The following is a 22459-nucleotide window of genomic DNA, read 5'->3' on the forward strand; positions in this document are numbered from 1 at the left end:
AGTGTTGATTATTCCCATCATCTATGCAACTGTGTCACCTTTAATTGTTTGAAGAAAAAATAAAGTGTTCTCTGTAAATTAAAATAAAGTTGGATCTGGAAAAATATGATCGTGCTGAGATTTCATGTCTGCAGTCGGTTTACTGGGCCCAGAATGTGTTTCCACTAAACTGGCTTCCCGCTGGTGCTGAGGACAGGGTATTGTTAGTAACCAGTCTGGCAGAAATCCACCCCAGAGATTCTGCCTCAGATTTCCACCATTGCTTTGCTTTGTGCAGCGCTAGGCGCTAATGAGAGAAAAATAATTGAAAAGGATAACATCACATAAAATATATATATATATATATTGTAAATAATTTACTATAAATGTTAAACAAGAGCAATATTTATGCGCTGTTACATTACATTTTTTCTCATTAGCACCACATGCTGTGTGTATCAAGTGGCTTTAAATATAAATACAGTCAGTCGTAAATATAGCTACCTCCTGTGGTCCAACGGTATAGTGTAATCCCAGGAAGTAAACCTGTTAGATGAGTGAAAGTTACTGGGGGTTATGTTCACAGAGAAGCGTGGGGATTAAGACTGGCTGACCTGAGGCAGCCCAGTTAACAGTTTATTCTCGGTACTGTGCGCTGTCCGTGGTGCTGAAAGTGGGGCGGATACCACGTGTCATGCGTACACTCTAGGATTGTACACTGGGCAACTCCAGCTACACACAGGGCAACTCCAGCTACACACAGGGCAACTCCAGCTACACACAGGGCAACTCTAGCTATACACAGGGCAACTCCAGCTACACACAGGGCAACTCCAGCTATACACTGGGCAAATCCTGCTACACACAGGGCAACTCCAGCTACACATAGGGCAACTCCTGCTATACACAGGGCAACTCCAGCTACACACAGTGCAACTCCTGCTACACACAGGGCACCTCCTGCTATACACAGGGCAACTCCAGCTATACACTGGGCAACTCCTGCTATACACAGGGCAACTCCTGCTACACACAGGGCAACTCCAGCTATACACAGGGCAACTCCAGCTATACACAGGGCAACTCCTGCTACACACAGGGCAACTCCTGCTACACACAGGGCAACTCCAGCTATACACAGGGCAACTCCTGCTACACACTGGGCAACTCCAGCTACACACAGGGCAACTCCTGCTACACACAGGGCAACTCCAGCTACACACAGGGCACCTCCTGCTATACACTGGGCAACTCCAGCTATACACTGGGCAACTCCTGCTATACACTGGGCAGCTCCTGCTATACACAGGGAAACTCCAGCTACACACAGGGCAACTCCAGCTACACACAGGGCAACTCCTGCTATACACAGGGCAACTCCTGCTATACATTACATTACATTACATTACAGGCATTTGGCAGACACTATTATCCAGAGCGATGTACAACAAAGTATATAACCAAAACCAGGAACATGGTGCATGGAAAACCCTAGAGGGAAGTACAGTTCCAAGTGCAGGGAACGACCGCATAGTTTAACTTGGACCCTGTAGGTTAATCTGGACACAGGGCAACTCCAGCTATACACAGGGCAACTCCAGGTACACACTGGGCGACTCCAGCGACACACAGGGCAACTCCAACCACATTATAGACTGCACCACAGGATCTCACCAAACAGCATTTACATTCATCATAATATTATTCCCAAATGAAGCTGTCAGACTTCCCTGCTTCTCTGTTACCAGCACCTCTTTGGCATGGCTGGGTTCTCTAATAAAATTAAAGGCCAATGTCCTTAATGGTTGAGATCACTGCTTAAGTCCTCCATGCTTTGCGCGATCTATCTATTTACAGTCCCATTGACGCAGTGAACACTTAGCTAATCTGGGGATTTGACGTGCGTAGCGGAAAACAAAGCTGGGCTGCTATGAAAGCCACCTCGGGTGTGGGGTGTGGGGGCGGGGGTGCGGTGGGGGTGGGGGGAGTGGCCATTTCAGAAAAGAACCGGAACAGACAGGGACTGGAACAGTGGAGCAGCAAGGGCAGCTGAGCGAGAGGGGGACCCATCGCCTCCTGACCGTGATCACCCAGACGGTGCCTGAGCGGGAGGTCCCGTCCGAGGAGGGCCAGGTGACGATCGCAGCCTCGGCGTGACGAAGCGCTCGCATGGAGCCCGTCGTCCCCGCCTCCCCCGGAGCGGATGCCCAGTTCTCCAGGAAGGCGGTCAAGGCGGCCCTCAGGGGCGCCTCTTCTCATTTCGTGGGCAGCGCCATCGCGATCCTGTCCTCGTACACCGCGGCCACGCTGGCCATGAACCGCGGGAGGAAAATCCAAGCGCGGAAACTGAAAGGAAGCCCGAGGTAGCCCCCCGCCCCACTGGTGGGTCATACGCAGGAGTTCTACACGCCTTTCGCGTTTCACGCTGTGTTCATCGAACAATTCCTGCTGGTAGCTGATCGAAAAGAATCTGCTGATTTGCTGTTGCTCGACGAAGCCTTTGATGTGCAACAGGAGAAAGGGAAACAAAGGAAAAGTGAGGAAAACAAAGAAGCTCACCACTTGTGACAAAGATAAGTGTGATAAAGACCTTGTTGCTATTTAAAACAAAGAAGATGCCAACTAATGCTCATGTATGTGCTGGGAGAGAGGAGCGGTAGACTTCACTGAGTGGGTGATTGTCAATGCACAGCCAGATGTGTTTAAGCTTATACAGGACACGTCTTTGACTAAGGTCAGGATTACAGACTGAATTTATTTTTGCACTGTGGTAGCTTGCATGCAAGTAAATCAACACAACACAGTCAGCTGTACTCTATTTCGCTCTTCTAACATACTTCAAATAGATGTGCGATGCTTTTTGGTCATTGTGTACATTGATTTAAAAGACTGTGTATTCCATCAGAAATGAAGTGAGCTGTGGTGTTGTGACAGGCCGCTGCCACTAGGAGGCGTGCTACTTATGCAACTTGCAGGCTAAAAGGGATACAGTCTGTCGTTGTGTTCTCTGTCTGTGGGGTTCAGACTAACAGGTTCCAGAACTCTCTTATGTGATCACATGACTATACAGCACTTCTGAGCAGTGTCCTTCAATGTTTTTGAAACTTCAAAAGGAAGCGAAATCAGTCCCAACACCCTGATATATTACAGTAACTGCCTGGGGCTAATTGTGGGGTATCCTGTCAAGAAAACCAGAACGGAATTCCCATTGTTATCACAAGGGGGCAGGATGGCACCTTACACAACTGTTCCGTTGTTGTAATTAATTTAAATAACATTCATGGTATGACTCTGTTTTCGGATTTACTTGCTCTAAAAGGAGGTCTAAAAGACCTGGAGGAAACAGAATAAATAGCTTATTATTATTATTATTATTATTAGTAGTAGTAGTAGTAGTAGTAGTAGTAGTAGTAGTAGTAATCATAATCATAATAATAATCATAATGTTTTCCACACATTCTGTTGATGGCTATGGCATTTTTTATTTTGTGTTTTTCATTCATTTCATTAAAAAAATGCAGGTTCAAAAATGAATTATTTAACTTTAACATTTATTTATGTAAATATTATGTCCAAGTATATTATGGTATGTAGGAAAAATATATACAGAAAACTATGTTGAGAAACCAGCAACAAAATAAAAATGAAATGACTTATAAATCGTTGGTTTAAAGGAAAGGAACAAATGTGCTGTACAAGTGGTTGGCCAGGGGATTTTACACACTGAATAGAACCTGTGATCAGTGTTTTCTTCCTTGAAATAAATCAAGTCTGACTTCTGTGTTGTTTTATTCCACTACCAAGCGCATACATAGCCCTCATACACTGCCCCATTCACGTCGCATTTTGTAATTTAGCAGATGCTCCGAACTGGATTGTTTCACTTACTGTAAGTGCAAGTCTGGAAAAGGGTCCTTACCAGTATATTGGTATATTACACCAGTAATGAATGGGATGAATTTTATGCTAATTATCTAGGCTGAACAAATTTAATCATCCCATTACATTTCAACACACCATCAGGGTCACCCCCCCCCCCCCCCCCAAAAAAAAAAGTAATTTAAAAATAAAATAAGAAACGTATGTATTGATCACTTTTTTTGGGGGATTTCCATAAAGAATGAGACTTTATTGATAAGATTTGATTGATAGATTGCCAGAGCTAGAGGACAGTTATGGAGGCTATGCTACCATAACAGGAGTCTGACTCCCGAGCAATCTAAAACATGGCCTTTGCTTCCCTCTGTCTCCCTCACTTGATAACATCCTTCATTTCTCCGTTTTTCTCAGGCAGAGCAGAACAAAGAGTACCCGCATACAGTGGATTCATTTTCCAGGTCTTCCAAAAGAGAGTTCATTTGTACAAGGGGATTGGGTTTGGAGGAGAGAAAACAGAACACTAAAGCTGAACATGATGAAATCACTAAACGACTGCTGTGTGTGTGTGTATTTCTTTTTAACCGATCCAGTTCCATACAGTGACACCATATTATTGGGGCGGGGGGGAGGGGGGGCAAGTGAACAGTGTCTTCTGCATCCTCTTTTGTTTTGTAGGTTAAAGGAGGCAACCTGTCAAGTCGTAGTAACTCTCACAATGCAATTGCATTATCACAAAACACCATAAATAAATCTGAAAACCCAAAGTCAGCTACGGGAACGCCACAAAATTATTGCCTAGAAAAAGGGGAGGGAACCTCCAGCAAAACAACAAATTACAAAATCAGCAAGAATTAAAGACACAAACAAAAGCTTTAAAATTTATATTTGCATCAGTCCTAAGAACAAATCCTGAGAATCCTATGTGTCATACATTGAGAAGCTTAGAACTTATTTAAATGCAATATAGATTCATATAGGAAATTATCCAGGAGCACATTCTGGGTTAATGATGCTAATTTAGTTTTGAATGAACCCGACCAACTCGTTACAACTTTGAACACGCAGAGGGCGCTGTGGACCACTTTCACTGTGGTCATTCAGAGTTACATGCTTCCTTCTCTTTATTTTTCAAGCCAAGATCCACAGACTCAGGTTGTGTGGCAGAAAATGTGCACAGGCTCTGCAGGAAGTGTGGAGCTCAGTCATCTGTCAAATGTCAATTCCAGCCTCTGGCTTTCCCGTGCTGGCACAGGGAAGCCACCTGAGCGAGCCTTCCATCGAGTGGACTTGTGCCGCCCTGGTATGTTCCCTTCCTCTAGAACCTACCTCATTTTATCTTAACTTTACCGAACAGCTGCCATTTCAGCTCTCTGGATTATCCTGACCTTTCTTTGAAGGCATGGTGGTGCTAAAATGTCTCTTTTTTTTGACAAAATGTCAGCACTGAATGTATAAAGCCAGACAGAGGCATCATCTATCCGTAACATTTAAACCATGGCAGTAGAGTGCGGCGGGGTCTCCCCCCCCCCCCCTCCCCCCCATCGCTTGTCCCTTTGCATAACACAACCTCATCTGAACGTCCTCATCTGGTGAAAAAACAACAGCTGGGATGTGGGACTTCTGGTAGCAGAAACAAATTCCCACAGACAGGGGAGCCTGGAGCCTCTGTCTTGCCTCCATGTTGTGCAACCGTCAGCCTGAAACTAGCCCGTCCATTCTGCCATTTCAGTGAGTGAAACATCACACATTTTTCAACCATGTCCTTTCCCCCCAATTTCCTCACTGAGTAAACAGACTGCCTGATCGCCCACAATGCAGGGAAGGTAGGTCACAGATGATCTCTCTGTGCATGGTTCTGACCGATTCCCATTGCTTTGTTTCCAGGAGCACAAATCTGAAAGGTGGCAGCATTTCTGCTTTGATGAATTCTTTGAATTATCTTTAAAAAAAAAGAGAAGCCAACACAGAATGAACACAATGACAAAACCCGTCAGGAATAATGACTTGACACAGAGGTGAACTGATAAAAGGCTCAGTATTTACCAATGATGGAAATGAATGCAATTAGTGGTGGCAGGGGCCTCTGCCAAGCCCGAAACAATGAGGGAAACCTGGCGATGAAGAGAACACAACGGCGTGGCCTGGAACTCGACCGGCCCTGCGCTAATTTCTAGAATAGCGCTCGTTTTCCCTCTCTCTCCCTCCATCTCCCTCTCTCTCTCCCTCCATCTCCCTTCATCTCATCAGGCCCTGAATAGCCACAACACAAAGAGATCATTATTCTGCCTCGCTCCAAAGCAGAGCATTCGGTTTGGTCTGCCCACCCCCCCACTACCACCCTACACCCCCCCCCCCCCCACACCCCCCACCCCCCACCCCACCAACTCCACCCGCTCACAATAACAAGTGCATGAATGTTTGTGAGGCTCAGCCATTTCCGAGCGCTGGACGTCTGTGCCCCAGATTGTCCCACGGGGCCGGTGTGGGCTCCAGCTGGGGCAGAGGAGAAGCACCATGAGGGTGAGAGACACCTGAAAAAGCCTGAGATTGGATTCACTTAAAAAACCGTTTCATCTCATCCTCACAGCCATCAGTACTGCCGCGGATTCAACCTCATCTCCCCTCCTGTGTTCAATAATGCAGTTTCATCAACTGCAACCTGACCCCCCCCCCCCCCCCCCCCCACACACACACACACACACACACACAATTGAATTTCATAGTAGGAATTTCTCTCAAGACTTTTTATTTGACAAAGAATCAGTTTGAATCCGTATCTGATGTATGGATAAATGCACAAAATACGTATTAAAAAAGGCAGAGGGTAGAAATGCCCAAGGTAGGCCCGTTGATACACCTTGTATGAAGCCCAACAATGCCTCACACTGCAGCGAGACAAATGGGTCATCGCTAACACTCAACCAGTGTTTTAGAAAGAAGAGCTGGATGCATGCATGCTAGTCCTTTTTTGTGTGCTTTTTTGTGATTTGCAAAATTGCTCACGTCACACTGAGGGGAAAAAATGACCACGAATCCGCCACTAATGTGCATAAAATGTGTGTGCGTGATGTGATCCGTATAATGACAGGAGGGGTCGCTCAAAGCCTCTCTGACCGCACACACTCTGAGTCTTTAGCCTCCAATCCCATCGATGCAGCCACAGCAAGCTCACAGCGTACCGCTGCTGTGCTTCGGTGCTGTTTTCTTCTGGCTGGCCTTCTGAGCATCACCGTGGCTGCGTTTTCCTGTGTGTCCGATTGGGCATGTACCTACAGCCCACAGCAGCTGGTTGTAAATAAACCGAGGATTACAGCAACTGTACGGCTCACCCGGTCATTTTAGAGAGGACCTCTAGAGTATGCTAAAAAAGAAAAGAACGCAAGTTGTGCTCGGCAAGGGCATCTGCTAAAGAGCTTTTAAAGTGTTAAAATAATTTTTTTTTTTTTAAAAGACTGAAAAATTGAAAAGCACAAGGTGTTAAACAAGGAAACGAGCCGAAATGCAAACAATGACTACATACATTTCAAATCGGGTTAACTTTTTAAAAAGGGAGTTATCAAAGTCATGTTTTTGGTGTATAATCAGCTATTTGTGAAATACCAGCTCTCCAAACGTTTATTTTTTTTTTTTGTTCAGGGCTGTCTGGAGAGCACGCTGGCATTGGCACTCTACACATTCCCACACCGCAGAAAAGGACACATTCTCATCTCACACGTCTGCAAATAATTCCAAAGCTCGTTAACACATTGATCCTGATGATTTTATGCTACTCTGACCCTCTCTCCACCACCACAGAAGAGTTGGTCTCTCACTACGGTAACATCCTCTCTGAGTCTATAAAGACACTAACACCCCCCCAAAAAAAAAAAAAAAAAAAAAAAAAACTTGCACTCTTTCACCCACACTGTAACCTGGTACACCCCAGAGCTGCACCAAATTAATTCCTCTATGCGTCACTTAGAACATCGCTCCAAGAGGACAGGGCTTGTTGTCCATGCCCAGGCCTATTCAGAACACCTCAGCTCAGCAATTATAAATCTGCCCTTTTGGTTGCCAGGTCCTCTTACGACGCCAACATAATTTCCTCCGGTAAAGTTCTTTTTTTTTTTCCCCCTCTGTCACCAAGCTCCTACAGACACCAGATCATTTTTCCCTTAACTATCTCCACTGACCTTTGCAATAAGTTTCTGATTCTCTTTCAGTCCAACGTTGTGCCTGCATACAAAGAGTTGCATGTGCAGTCATGCTCCTGAGGGACCCATTACATTTAATGAGGAATGCCATTCTGGTAGCTTGACAAAACTTCTGCATGGTCCATGAGACCATTATATCTGACCTCATCATTAATTCTAGGCCTTCTACATGTCGGCTTGACCCGATACCCGCCACGATTCCTGCTCTCTCCCCTCCGCTGTCTTCTCTAAAACTCCTCAATTTCTCTCTCCCTGTCTCTGCCCAAGTCAAGAGCCTTAATGTCATTCTTGACTCAACACATTTCGTAACATGGGGCGACATAGCTCAGGAGGTTAGAGCGGTTGTCTGGCAGTCGGAGGGTTGCCGGTTCAAGCCCCACCCTGGGTGTGTCGAAGTGTCCCTGAGCAAGACACCTAACCCCTAAATGCTCTGGTGAATGAGAGGCATCAATTGTAAAGCGCTTTGGATAAAAGCGCTATATAAATGCAGTCCATTTACCATTTACATCTCCTCTCTCGCTTATTCCAGCACAGAAACACCAATCCATGCACTGGCAACATCCCAACTGGATTCTGGTAATTCACTTCTCGGTGGGTATCTCGAGAGGTATCCCTAACAGAGCGGTCAATGAACTGCAACAAATTTTAAACCCCGCTGCTAGATCCTTGACCCCCCCCCCCCTCCCCTCCACCTTGAGGTGGACACGGTACGTCTGTCAGTGACTCAGCACCTTAGGCCTAGCATGTGTTTCCAAAAACAACAGAGCAGGGAGCAGCTGGAGTGAAGTCTAAATATTTTATTAAATGGCTACAATTTAGGAGGGGGGGAAAGTTAAAAAAACATCTGATTAAACCCTTGGATGACTTGCTGTGCAGTGCGAACAACATGTATGGAATTGGATGTTATCACAGATGTGTGGTAATAAGAAAGAAGGAAGCAACGTACAGTATGAACAATGACGCGTTAAGCCTTCCTGAAATATGTTTAAACAGTCCTAATTAATAAAAAGCATTCGCTAAACCGTGGCTTAATATGGTATTAAGGTGAACAATCGTCAGTCAAAGGATAAATTAGTTCATTATAATAAACATTGCCTTTATTAAACGTGCCTTTAATTAAAACCACGTCACGAGGGGCAATGGGAAGAGGGATGAAAGAGGGGAACGACTGGAACATGAATGATCAAGATACCCTTCAATAAATCACTGATAAATGAGCGAGCGGCCTCTGGGGGGAGTTAGCAAAGAGAGAGAGAGCACGCTCATCAGGAGGCAAAGAGATCGAGAGAGTGTGTGTGTGTGAGAGAGAGAGAGAGAGAGAGAGAGAGAGGGGGGGGGGGGGAATCTTTTGAAACGAGAGAAGCCAGAACGCATTTTCAGGGAGAGCACACAAACATCGGCGGTCTATACAGCAGGTAAGATGCTTTCTCTTTATGACTAAAAACAAGCGCAAAATTACTCAATCCAATTACTCCTGGTGTCTCCTGATCAGTATTTTTGTTTTGGTATATAGTTAAGGTTTGCTGTTTTTCTGTGCGCGATTATTTTGCTGCATGAAATGCTTATGTTATTATTAGTAGTTACGTTTGTGTTGCAGCACATTTGACATTTTTCATTAAAATGACTGGATTAATTTAGAACGCATAAGATCCTTTTAATATAATACTTTCGCATGTATAAATATGGCGATCTTAAACTTGCATGAAAAAGTGCAATGGACTACTATTATACCGAAGAAGTCTGGAGTGTGGACATGAACATTTGATATGCTCCTGTAGGCTACAGGCAGCTTTCGGCTAAATGCAACCGTATGCCGAGCCGTCGCTTACCACTGAAAAACTGAAACTAATAACCGCGACCTGAGACTCACAGACACATTCATTTCTGGAAAATGACGCTAGCCTTGCATGGCGATAACATCAGTGAACCCTTTGGGTAGTCAAATGGAAACAAATGAATAAATAAATTAGGCTAATAATAAATAAATAACAGTAAATACAATAAACACACGTACAGGGTCTAAATAGGGTCTGTAAAGTAACAGACAATGGTGTAGGCTACCGATTTTTACAAACAACTCACCGAACTAGACCCACACTTCTGACGTTCATATCTGTTGTTAACAAAAAGTCTTAACATGGAACTTGCTCTGACTGCAACAGAAGTAGGCTACGTTTAATCTAATTCGGTTACGATCAAGGGAGAATGACAAGGAACAGCTGAACAGGAATGAAACCGAAAAACTTAAGAGGCTATACTAACCGCACTTCCGATGCCAGCTTATTTTGGTTAATTTTTAATTTATCACATTTTCCTAACATTGTTTAGCCTACTGTTTGCTAAATGATTTGATAAACGATAAACGTTTCATACGATAGCAAGCTGTAGGCTATTGTACTTGTGTGTTCAAAGAGAATTGCTCACATATCGCTCCATCACCGCTTGCATTACATTATTATGGTTATGTCATACATTTATTAGGCGGCCTACATACTTTTTACAGTTTACAGAGGAACGTTAACGAGCTAGTGTTAGTAATTGGAGTGTGGCTTAATTATAAAGATCACCACATTAATTTGCATGCTTAAATATTCATTTGCATATTTATGTTCTGCCCAGTCTCTCCTACGCACAGAACAGAGTGTGCTTGTTGTCAAACGAACTGGGAATGGCGTTAAAGGTAGACAGAGATTTATGCGATGACTAACTACGAATTAACCATGGGAATTTAGGCAGTCTTTGATGCTTTAGGCTTTTGGGTAACTGTGATATGATAATAACGGCAGTACTTATAGCATTCGACGGTAGGTATTGACCCATATTAATAAGTTTACTGTAAAAAGCTTTAAATGTGTCCTTTAATGGGCTGGGAATTTCGCTGTTCACGGTTCTGAATCAGGTATTACACGTAACTTTTGTTCTCCGTTATTATTATTATTATTTATTTTTAAAAATGCTTGTTAAAGATGCCTTATAAACTTGAATGTCTGTGATTTAGTGACTGATGAAGTTACACCGCGCATGTCTGTGACGGAGTGACAGACTGATGAAGTTATACCATTGGTCGGCCGGTTCGGTCCAGCCATATACTAGGTTTTGACCTGGTCTTGTTTTGCTTTACACAGTGAAGAGATGGGTGTCAACAAAAACTTGGCAAAACCATTACCATTGGTTTTGGCATATATTTTGGCTTCACTGATTGGTTGGTCGAGGTGCCACGAGGGGGCTTGTTTGCAGGACGGGAAGCACAAAGCCACTCCAGGTCCAGAACCGCACCTGAAAGACTGCAGGCTTTACGCCGACAGTGAGTTCACTACACCTGCGACATCGATAATGCGGGAAATAGTCCTTCACAGAGGAGTCTGATTCCTTTCATTATACGAAGATCACTCATCCGGGCTAAATTGGCCATTTCATTTGTAAAAGAACAAGCGCCAGTTTCTATTGTGCTCAGATTTGATCTCTACAATTACCTGTCCATTAGAGTTCACATTTCTCCCACCAGACATTTATCAACAATATCACTCTGCAAGCAGAGTGAATGACTACACGTACAAAACTAATTTAACAATTGTGTATGATATGACGCTCTTTCTCCCCTGCTCCCTTGTGTCGTATGATTTGTTTCGTCAGATGCCTGCTGTTCAGAAAACGACGCTCAGGAGATTGCAGCGTCCCCAGTGACCAAAGTGGATGACGTTGTCTGGGGCCGGTGTGGAGCCCTCAGCCCCAGGTGAGCTGCTGCCGGTTCATTAAATCGCCGTCCCCGTCATGTACAACACGAACCCCGTCTTACTTAGGTAGCATCCAGGACGCTGTTGAACCTGAACGTCTGCCTCAGTGACGAGCTTTAGATAGTAATGCTCTCAGTGGAACACTGCTGGTGTTAAGAGCACGGGCCAGAAACTGAATACAAGTACACCGTTGTGTGTATATAGAAGCAGTGCATTCAACCGCACTCCTTTTGTTGCAGTGCCTGAAGTGCAATACATACACCAATTCATAACCTGTTTTTTTTTTTTTTTTTTTTGGACCTCAGATAATCTAGAATGATCTAGCTATTTCCAAGGTATTGATGATCTCCGTGCTGTTGAAACAATGTTCTTAATTAATCCAACTTTATACATTGCGCTCTCAAAAAAATAAATTGTTCGATTTACTCAATAAATTATGGACAGTGATTGCACATAATACTATTGCATATATTCAACAGATTAAGTTAAACTTAACTTTCCCTTGTTAATCTAAATCACTTTTATTTAGTATGTTCATGTAATGTTATTAAATATTTTGACTTAAACAAACCGTTATCTTAACTTTCCATTGTTAATCCAACTCACTTTTATTAAGTACATTCAGATAATTTATATTAAGAAGGACAGAACTGATAAGTTAGTTCAACATAATGCAGGTGTGAAAAATGTTGTTACAAAATAGAAATGCTTTATAAGATTTTGTGCAACCACTGTCCATAATTTTATTAAATTCAAATACTAAATTTATAAAGTGAATTCAGCTCAACTCCAAATATATTTTTTTAAAGTTACTGTCACACAGGATTTTAAATTATTAAATTACACTCCTCCACCACCAAAATTGATGTATTTAAATGTAAAATCATCATTTATTTTCTAATGAAAGCAGCCTGCACAAGCAAGCTCGCAAATCAAATTTTGCATGACTGGACAAATGTATCTGTTTTAATAAAAGGCACAATATGTGAAAGACATGTCCAATACAAAAAAACTGTCCATCAATACAAGTAACTTACTGTAGCTGAATCTTAAAACATAGGATGGCTTTAGATATTCTTACTGCAGGGCTTCCCAAGTTCAAAAGCCACATGTTGTGTCTTCTTCTTCCAGTACAAAATGGCCACCATACATGACACATTTTCAATTGAGCACATCATTGAATGCACTTAATTGGCCAGCCTTGCTTTGAATTAAATTAAATTAGTAATGGCTAAATTTGTAATTACTTTCGGTAAATGTCATTAGAGAAAATCAAGAAACATGAAAAAATACTGAAAACCGAAAATTTAGTAACGTGAACTGTACTGCCTTTTCATTTTTTTTGAGTGTGGGTTAACACAGTTTCCCTTGCCTCCTTTATACTATTGCACACTTTTCCTTCTGTACTCTCAGTGGTGATATTACAGAAAAATTCCCTGCAGCCAGCAGATTTGCTGATGTGCTACATAATTCATCACCCAGAGCCTTCCGGTCCACTCATCCAGCTGCCGGACATGCTGTGCCATTGTGTTAAAGCAGATCCTCCGGCTTTTTCCAGATCTTTTCAGTGTTTCTTTTGGTTTATGTGTTATTTGACCTTCTCCTTGGGACTGGGCACATGAAGCAGCCTCTCTCATTTCAGTCCTGTAAATAATACCTACATTTTGCTACATCAGTATGACTCCAGGCATACTAACAGCTTTAAATAACATTTTATTTTAAAAACATTTTATAAAAAAATTTTTGTCACGGATTTTTATTATTCTTATTATTTTGGTTTGGAATGGCCTGTCATATTCACAGGCCCATCCTAACACGGACGTCCATCATCGATTCAGGAGAGCGCAGGCACGCAGACATACTGCTGGCTGGATGCAGACCATACACGTTTTAAGCCGCCCAATCACAGCCTTGGGGGAGCAGGCTTCATGTTCCGCCCGCTCAGGCAGGCTGCAGTCATCCAGGAGATGCTGTTGGGCTCCTGCTACGGCTAATTGCACACCGCCCTGCACGGCTGCCTTCTGCAGACGGCGCCCGCACCCGCTGGAGTTGTCGCCAGACTGCGGGGTGTGTGACAGCTACTGACAACGGGTGCTTTAGCAGGATGTGTCACTCTGCAGCTCTAAATTCACACGATTATCAAATGAAGTCAAAGCTGAATTGTGAGCTCTTACATTTTGGAATGGATTTTGGACCACTCGCTGGCTTAACTATGCTCTTTGTCTTAAAAAAACTCATCGCATTTTTCAGACAGTCATAAGAAAGGATTTGCGGGGGGGAGGCAAAGTAAATGCACATAAGCTCTATAACAAATAAATAAATAGGTTGCTAGCTCCAGGTTGACAGAACAGGAAATGTCCTTCCATGAATAAATGACATTCACTTTCATGATACCAGAGCGTATCTCGCTGAGTGAATCAGTCTGACGTCTCTCCTCGCTTTCTTCCTCTTCCCGTCTCTCTCCCCCCCCCCCCAGCTGTGAAGCCTTCTTCAGGCGCGCGGCCTGCTTCCGTCGCTGCTCTCCGGACGCCGCCCGCTGGCCACACCCGCTCGACCCCGCCTCCATCCAGGGCGTGCCGCTCTGCCGCAGCTTCTGCAGAGACTGGTACGGTTTCCGGGGCGACGCTTAGCGCCACGGCCTCATGCCGTTAGGACGCGCGACTGCCTGGACGCAGGAAAGCAGGTTGCAATGAAAAATAACCTTTTTTCTCACACAGGTTTGAGGCCTGCAAAGCTGATCTGACCTGCACGGGCCATCGGGGGGGTGAACGGAAAAAGGGTCCCCGGGGAAACAACTGCACTGGAAACTGTGTGACCTACCAGCAGGTAAAGTACCCCCTCTGCAGGCTGCGTGCACCTGTCACTGCTGCTGCTTATGAGCATTACGATGACTCAGTGGCCTTGACATTGGAGTGTCTACTTAGAACACGGAAAGTGTATATCAGGATGGAACAGCTTACACGGGGAAATACTGTAACCAAGATATCTGTCTGCACACGTAAGGGATTTAGTGGCACCTACAGTGGATTTAAGGGCACACAGAGGGGGGTTAGGGGATACAGAGGAAGTAAGGGTGCACAGAAGGGGTTAGGGAACACACAGAGAGGGATTAAGGGTGCACAGAGAGGTGTTAAGGGCACACAGACGAGCTAAGGGTGCACAGAGGGGCTTAGGGGACACAGAGGAGCTAAGGGTGAACAGAGAGGGTTAGCGGACCCACAGAGAGGGGTTAAGGGTGCACAGAGGAGCTAAGGGTGCACAGAGAGGGTTAGCGGGCACACAGAGAGGGATTAAGGGTGCACAGAGGGGGTTAGGGGACACACAGAGAGGGATTAAGGGTGCACAGAGGGGGTTAGCGGACACACAGAGAGGGATTAAGGGTGCACAGAGGGGGTTAGCGGACACACAGAGAGGGGTTAAGGGATGCACAGGGCAGTGGAGTGATTCTCTGCCTTGCTGCAGGACAGGGATATTTTAAAAGCGTGTGTGCTCCTGCAGTGAGACCCAGGGCGTGCGCACAGCTGGGTCTGATGCCAAGCCCCCTGTACGGACAAACAGCTCCTGTCAGCTCACATCGCCGTCCTGTCCCTGCTCAGGGCCGTGTGTGTGAGTGTGGGAAGGAGATGTGGGGAGGAGTAGGGCAGCGACACCACCCTGCACAGCTTCTCTTGCCAAAAACGTTTTTTTTAAAAAGTGAGAAGATGTTACAACTAACGATGACGAGCGCACCAACATCTGCACAGCAACGCCAGCCTGCAAGTTTGGGTTCTTGCTAAAAATGTGTTTGAGGGTACAAAGAAATAATCGCGTTGTCGGGTGTGACATTTCCCCGCCTCTTCTCTTTCACACGTTCACAACCGCTCTCCCCTCGTGGTTTCCTGAGGAGATAAACGGTGCACTCTATCAGAGAGGGAGGGAGGGAGGGAGAGAGAGAGAGAGAGAGAAAGAGAGAGAGAGAAAGAGAGAGAAAGAGAGAGAGGTCAGGAACACATGCTTTCACACATCTGAGTAAAAAAACAACCTGGCTGTAGAGCCCTTAGGCAAGATCGCAAACGTCCACCTTTTCATATTTTACATCTCTGTTTCTCTCTCCCTTCTCTCTCTCTCTTTCACACACACACACACACACACACACACACAGTCGGACAGTGCCTTACATCTCCCTTATCTGAAAATAAGTGGAGCTTAGTTGGTCACTTGGTCTGTATGTGGTGTTGGTGGGCTAGGTAGGAGGGAAAAGAAAAGAATCAAACTAATATACCAGTGCAGAGATGGGAACACTGTGCTGTAGGAGGTGTTTGCCAGGGGAATCATGGTCCTGATCCACTGTGGTCTCCAAAGGCAAATACTGTCGCTCAAAGACTAGAGGCATTCCTTTTATTCATTAAAAGACATCCATTTAATTCCCAGTCTGGCTGTCTTCATTGTTATGCTCCTTCCTGTTTGTCAGCTAAAATCCTTACCAGTTCCCCTAAACTGGATGATGAGTGTAAAACTCGCCCGTGTGGGTGTTATACTGTACATTTGTGAGTGTCCAAGCTTTTTAAGTTCAAATCTTAAAAGGTGAAGTATAACAGCATAAATGTTATCATTGCCGTTTCAATTCCACATTATATTGGACAAGCCACCATCGGCGCTGGAAATCCAGTGATAAATCTAAAACAAACAAATTTTTTTTTTGGGCCTAAAAGAATAAATCAAAACAAAAACAAACCCAGAGCAATGCCAGCTCTCTCCAATGTTGTTCCCCGCTCAAAGGGAGCTATGGCTAAGAGGGATGGGAGGACATACATGTTAAAGGGGTGTCCTTCCAGTGTAATGGGCCTGGCTTAGTCTGAGCACCACATGTCAGCATGCGAAGAACGCACATCCGCATGTTCTCTCTGAAGCCCTTCAGGAGAACCGGCTCCTAATCGAACTGACACCGCCTCTGCCCGCCTGCAGTCATTGCACACAACACAAGCTGACCAAAGCCAAGATGACACCCACCCCCACTTCCTCCCCCACCCCCCGCTGGTCACGGCCCACAACCCCCCCCCCCCCCCCAATCCCGTCATCCTCAGTCCCCTCCTCGGGCTTGACATTAGTGTGCTGCGGCGCATTACGGTCACCACGGAAACGGTCGATCTCGTTTCACTCCCAGTCCTTGACCCTTGGTTAACGCGTGCGGACTGAGCACGCTCCCAACACGCAAGCACGGCAAAACCCGAGCGCATGCTGTCGCATGAATTTCCTGCTCGTAGAGAATCTCCGTGCGAGTTTCCAAAGAACAACAAGAAAATCACACATTTTATCACCTAAACTACACTGTTAAGCTTTGATACAGCATTACGGCTGTTCTCATATGTGCATACAGTTGCTTTGAGCCGACTGCAGCCTTTTGAGAAAGATTGAGTTTGCATGATACAGGCAGCTGTGTCAAGCCTGCAGCACGACAAAAGCTCTGTCCTACTTACGGAGCCGAGAACTGAAGGAAATTTTCATTTCATAACGTGTCTCACTCATTCCTAATCCCTCGCACACCATATTCATTCATACAGACAGTGAGAGAGGAAGACAGAGGGGGAGAAGTGTCAGCTAGAACACCGTAAAGCATCCTGGTGACTCGCATCAAGCACGTCTGAATCAGGAGGATATAAAGTCAAGTTCAGAGCTTAGCAGCCCTCATTCCTTTGTGCCAGCCCAGAGTTTCATACATCTGATCAAAAGTTATATATACTCATACAAATAAAAGGATCACTGAAATGAGTCAACATTAACAACATTGAGACAACATTGAGTTCTGGCTGCGTTGACGAACATCAAGAAGATACAACTCCCCTTTCCCCTTTCATTTTCAAGTAGCACACACAGATATTTTCTCTCGAGTGGTTAGGCTAATACTTTGCAAAGGCAACAGCGGTTTAGATAGGCGTGTAGTTTCTGCTGATCCGAGCAAGTCTCAAACCCGCTCTTCGGTCTTTCTTGTGTAGGCTGATTTTTTCGTACTGGAACTGCATTAAACGGCTCACCAATCAATTCTCAGAAAATGAATACTTTCGTTTCCAGTAATGCGCTCCGTTTACTGTTAACTGGCAGTGCAGCAGGTGGAACACAGAAGTCCTAAGTGATGAAAAGCAGCGCTGAAACCAAACCAACTGTGAAAAAATCAAGAGTGAAAGCTGACGCCGCACAGTCAAACTTGAATTCTAATTTAAATTGCATTTGCGAAGCATTTAAGCATGACTTCAAATGACCTTATTTACATCCAACTTGAAGCCGGTAGCCCTGAATGGCACTGATGGTAGCTGAAGCTTTATTCCCACTGATTCACCTGAGCACTATGTACACCATAGTCGATCGACGCATTCTTTTTGCAAGGTCAGCAATTTAAGCCCCAGTGAAACTAGTATTTTTTTCTTGCTCTCTCTCTCTCCCACCGTTGTGTGTGTGTGTGTGCGGGGTGGTGGAGTGTAGGTGTACCGGGATGGGCGTGGCCTGTGCGAGACCCTGTGGGGCGACGCCTTCGTGACGGTGGAGGACGAGGCGCAGGAGGAGAAGGAGGAGAAGGAGGAGGCGTCCTGCGGCTGCCTCACCCTCAGCCCCACGGACGGGGAGGTGATCGCCGCCCTGCGCGCGCAGGAGGAGGACCCCGACGAGCTGGACACCACCAAGGCGGGCCTCCCGCAGTACCGCGCGCCCTGCCGCGCCAAGAGCCAGCCGCCGCCGCCGCCACCAGAGGGCGCCACCCCGCCCCCGCAGGCCCCGCAGGCCCGCAGCAACGGCGACAACGCCGTCCTGCGCAAGCGCTCGCTCTTCGTGGAGGACGTGGAAGGCAGCGGCAGCGGGTTCTAGAACATTCCCACGGAAACGCTTTGGAGGACTTCATAGATTCCGTGACCCTGAAAAAGGGCGTATGCCACCGTCTCCGCAGGCCCCGTGTCATCGACTCAAGCCCTCAGAAACGCGCAGCCGGCTTTGAGGTATGATATTTGTTCAAAGGCTTCATGTTTGTGAACTATCGATTGTGTGCTCTTTTGTGCCGTGTTCTTAGACCTCTAAAGGAAAACCTAGTCGTAGCAACAAATGAATATACTGTACCTGACTGCATGCCATCCGCTTTCAAAACTCTGCGTTCACCTCTTGTCACACGTAAGCCAAAAGCCCTAAAAACACAGAAGCCCCACATTTTCACTGAGGAACCATTTTCACTGCCCTCAGAGCAGACAATCACATTAATTAATGGTTTCTTCAATGAAGTTGTCCAGGTCCTGAGGCAGCGACGCATCCCCCACACCACCACACCACCATATTTGACCGTTGGTACGATGTTCAGTAAAATGCTCCATTTTCTTCATGTCAGACATAATGGGACCCATGTTGTCGAAAAAGTTTCACTTTTGACTCGCCTGTCCATAGACCATTATCCCAAAGGGCTTGGGGATCATTTTTGTGCTTTTTTGCAAATGTGAAATGAGCGTTCATGTTTTTTTTTTTTGGTTAGCAGTGGTTTTCTCCTTGCTACTCACCCATGAACATTTTTGCCCAGTCTCTTTTTTATTGTGAAGTCACAAATGCTGACCTTAGCTGAGGCTAGAGAGGTCTGCCATGTTTCGGATGTTTGTCTGGGATCTTTTCTGACTTCCTGGATGAGTAGTCGCTACAAATTTAGGCAGGCCAGCCACTCTTGTGAAGATTCACCACAGTTTGAAGTGTTCTCCATTTGGAGACAATGTCATTGTAGTTCAGTAGAGTCCTAGAGTCTTAGAAATGGAGTTGTAACTTTCCAGACTGATATATTTCAACAACTTTTTTCTCTCTTCTGATATTTCCTTTTGTTGTGGCATAGAGTGCTGATATAAACCTCCTGGCGATTACTTCACTTTGATGGTATATGAGTGAGGTTTAGATTCAACATGGTGCAATCAATCCTGGCTGTGTTCAATTAGCTGAATTATCAATTCAATTTGGTTCATTGGTTGATTAACTAAGGGGGCAATTACTTTTTCACAGGGGTGATACAGGTATTTGATAGCATTTTATCATTAAATAAATTTATTTTGAAAATATTTTGCATTTACTCAGTTTCCCAGTTTGCCTAATACTACGTTTTCAACTCACACAAATAAAGTGTGAGAAATATGCCATAAGAGAGAAAATCAGGAAAGGGGAAAATACAGCACTGTATATGATCTCACACCAGGGTAAAGAGCTTAGGACATGGCAGGGGGAAAACAGAGAGGCTGCACCTCGGTTCCCAAAATCTCCCCTCACTACCGCAGAGCAATTGCATACACACAGCTGGTCAGAAACATACGGCTCGTGGTACATATACTCACTAATCCAGAATGTAGCTCACCTGAGTATTGGCGTCGCTGACACATTTGTTTTCTCCCAAGTACTAAAAGTTGGTGTAATGAAGGGGGGAGTTATCGTGGCCTAATGTAGAACCCACATTGGAACATAAGAGTGTGAGACGTAGTGTGCAGTAGAAGATTCTTAGGCACCCAGAATGTTTAAAATGTAATGGGGAAAGTTGCTTACTACAAAGCACAATTTTTAAACTTAAAACAAATAAACCCTCTGGTAGATTTCTAGGATTGCAGCAGCGCTCAGATTTTGGGTCTTACAGCTCGCTTTAAATGAGACGAAGACACCCAAGTTTTAACTTGATTAAACTCTTGGGGGGCGGGGGAAAGGAAACCCAGCATGAAAACCATGATTTGCACAGTGCCGGTTTGACCATTGGTAAATTAAATGTCTTTATTACTCGCTGTAAAAATGTGTCAAGAATTATAAAGCTGGATCTTTCTCTTTTTTCCTGTAAGTGCTGAATAAATGCTGTATTTCTAAGTGTGTTTGACATGGTTCCTTCTCTCAAGTAAAATAAATAAACAGTTTTCGGCCCATATTCACAGAGGCTTTTAGTGCTGTTAGCAACAAACAAGTCTGGAAGACTCTTAGCAGGGTGGGTGGATAAGTTCAGGGACCTGGGCCAAAGACTGAACCGCCAATTTTCTTACTATGCCATGTTTTTTTTTTATACATGAAAAAGTTGAAACTCTACATAGGACTGCCACATACAAGAGAGAATTAACACAGAGTGTCACAAATGCCATCTGAAAAACTGCTTTATCTTGAAATGGAAATGAATTTTGTTCACTTTTCTTAACTATTTCACTTCAAAGTACAGCAAGCTGAGCTTTCTGGGTGACAAGCAACGCATCGAATGGACAATAGGTTTCTGAAGTATGAGCGCTAGTGCTGCAAATTGACTGTAACTGCTAGCGGATGTGGGGACAGACAAGACCAACGTCAGGAATCATATATACATGTTCACTTTCTTCTCAAAATTGTTCCGCCATCAGTAAACTACAGTGAATAATACAAGAACGGTCAAAGCCATTCATTTTACATTTACTTTTCAGTGCCACTGAAAGATGTTTGGTAGCTCTTTTTTTTGTAGATTTGCATTTTAAAACTTCTTGAAGCTTAGAAAAGCTACTTAAATTATCAAGGAAAGTGAAAATGACAGCCATATAATTTGGCAGTCTTTCATCAATTCACACAGACTCCGTGGAATAGCCTCCTGCTTTGAGCACTCGTCCTATCATACAAAACCCGGCTTCCATTAACGGCTTTGCATACAAGTGTGAAAAAGCCTGCTGGCCCGTACCAGCTAATTTTACCCCATTTACTGTATCTGCCCGATTTCTCATCCCAACTATTACTTTGTCATGCAGAGGACCGGGCAAAACAGACCTTTTGTCTTAAGATTGTCAGATGTTTCAAAGTCAGATCTTATAATAACAGGTTTGGGGTTTACCGTGTTCGTCGGCCAAAATTTAAGTTCCTGGTCCCGTGCTCAGGATATAGGCCCGTGGGCTCTGTCCGCACTCGTTAAACAGAAGGGCGCGAGCACGGCCCTGCGTAACCTCCGCGCCGCCAGCCCAGCTGGCTAACGGGCGCCTTCGCTAATGCACCGCGCAAGAGGACAGCCACAGTCAGGCGGTGCCGCCTCATTTAATCCCTCTCGTGCGACCGGAACGACCGCTTGACGTGGTCTCGGAACGGGTCGGGATCCCTTACGTTCATAGTAATGACCGCCGGGCACTCCACTTGACCTTCTGCAGCAAGCGCTAACCGCGGAGGCGTGCAACGGAAGCGTCCTCCGGGCTAGCCACTAATCTGCTCATCAGATGCGAATGCCGAGCTAACGGCGCTAATCACCGCCATCCTTTGGTGCTCGGCTTCCCCTGACTGCACTGCAGTAACATTACCAACCGACCAAAAAAAAAAAAAAGTTCGCCATTTTCCCCAATGCAGACTCCATATCTCACAGCGCACACTTAACGGCGTGTATAACGCAGGACTGAAGGTCTTTACCTTTTGTTAACACTTGCCCGCATTCTTGGGCATGTATTTTCCTACTGAGGACAATGGTAAAAGCTTAAGCTTCGGTGCTTGTTTACAAATAACCAAGTGTTTATGCTCTGAGAAAACACTGTGTCCTGAACTGCACAACCTTGTCCATCATTGGACCTTGTTCAAATATTTCAGGGTGGACACACAGAATTGCTTTCGCAAAACAAGGTTAAGTGCTTCTGGGAAGCACAGCTATAAAATCCATTATGGAAAGAAACAAGCCCTTGAACTTGAATTTCAGGCTTTGAAACTTGAACTGTAATGAATAAA

The 22459-nt window shown here is 45.0% G+C and overlaps 1 protein-coding gene across 1 annotated transcript; it reads left to right on the forward strand.

Annotated features, from left to right (window-relative positions):
- The first annotated feature begins 9366 nt into the window (after nt 1-9366).
- Nucleotides 9367-20675, forward strand: rtbdn (retbindin). The gene is made up of 6 exons (XM_035406821.1): nt 9367-9466; nt 11177-11355; nt 11685-11784; nt 14262-14390; nt 14503-14611; nt 18242-20675. The coding sequence occupies exons 2-6, from the start codon at nt 11184-11186 to the stop codon at nt 18617-18619; spliced, it is 888 nt and encodes a 295-aa protein (XP_035262712.1). The 5' UTR covers nt 9367-9466; nt 11177-11183; the 3' UTR covers nt 18620-20675.
- The last annotated feature ends 1784 nt before the right edge of the window (nt 20676-22459 follow it).

This window comes from Anguilla anguilla, chromosome 2 (assembly GCF_013347855.1).
Source record: "Anguilla anguilla isolate fAngAng1 chromosome 2, fAngAng1.pri, whole genome shotgun sequence".
Taxonomy (NCBI): Eukaryota; Metazoa; Chordata; class Actinopteri; order Anguilliformes; family Anguillidae; genus Anguilla; species Anguilla anguilla.

What these genes read in the sequence shown, in the direction of transcription:
- rtbdn (XM_035406821.1), top strand. Translation starts at nt 11,184, where the DNA reads ATGGGTGTCAACAAAAACTTGGCAAAACCATTACCATTGGTTTTGGCA. An exon ending in TGTGGAGCCCTCAGCCCCAG is followed by an intron (nt 11,785 to 14,261) that starts GTGAGCTGCTGC and finishes CCCCCCCCCCAG; the next exon opens with CTGTGAAGCCTTCTTCAGGC. An exon ending in CGCAGCTTCTGCAGAGACTG is followed by an intron (nt 14,391 to 14,502) that starts GTACGGTTTCCG and finishes TTTCTCACACAG; the next exon opens with GTTTGAGGCCTGCAAAGCTG.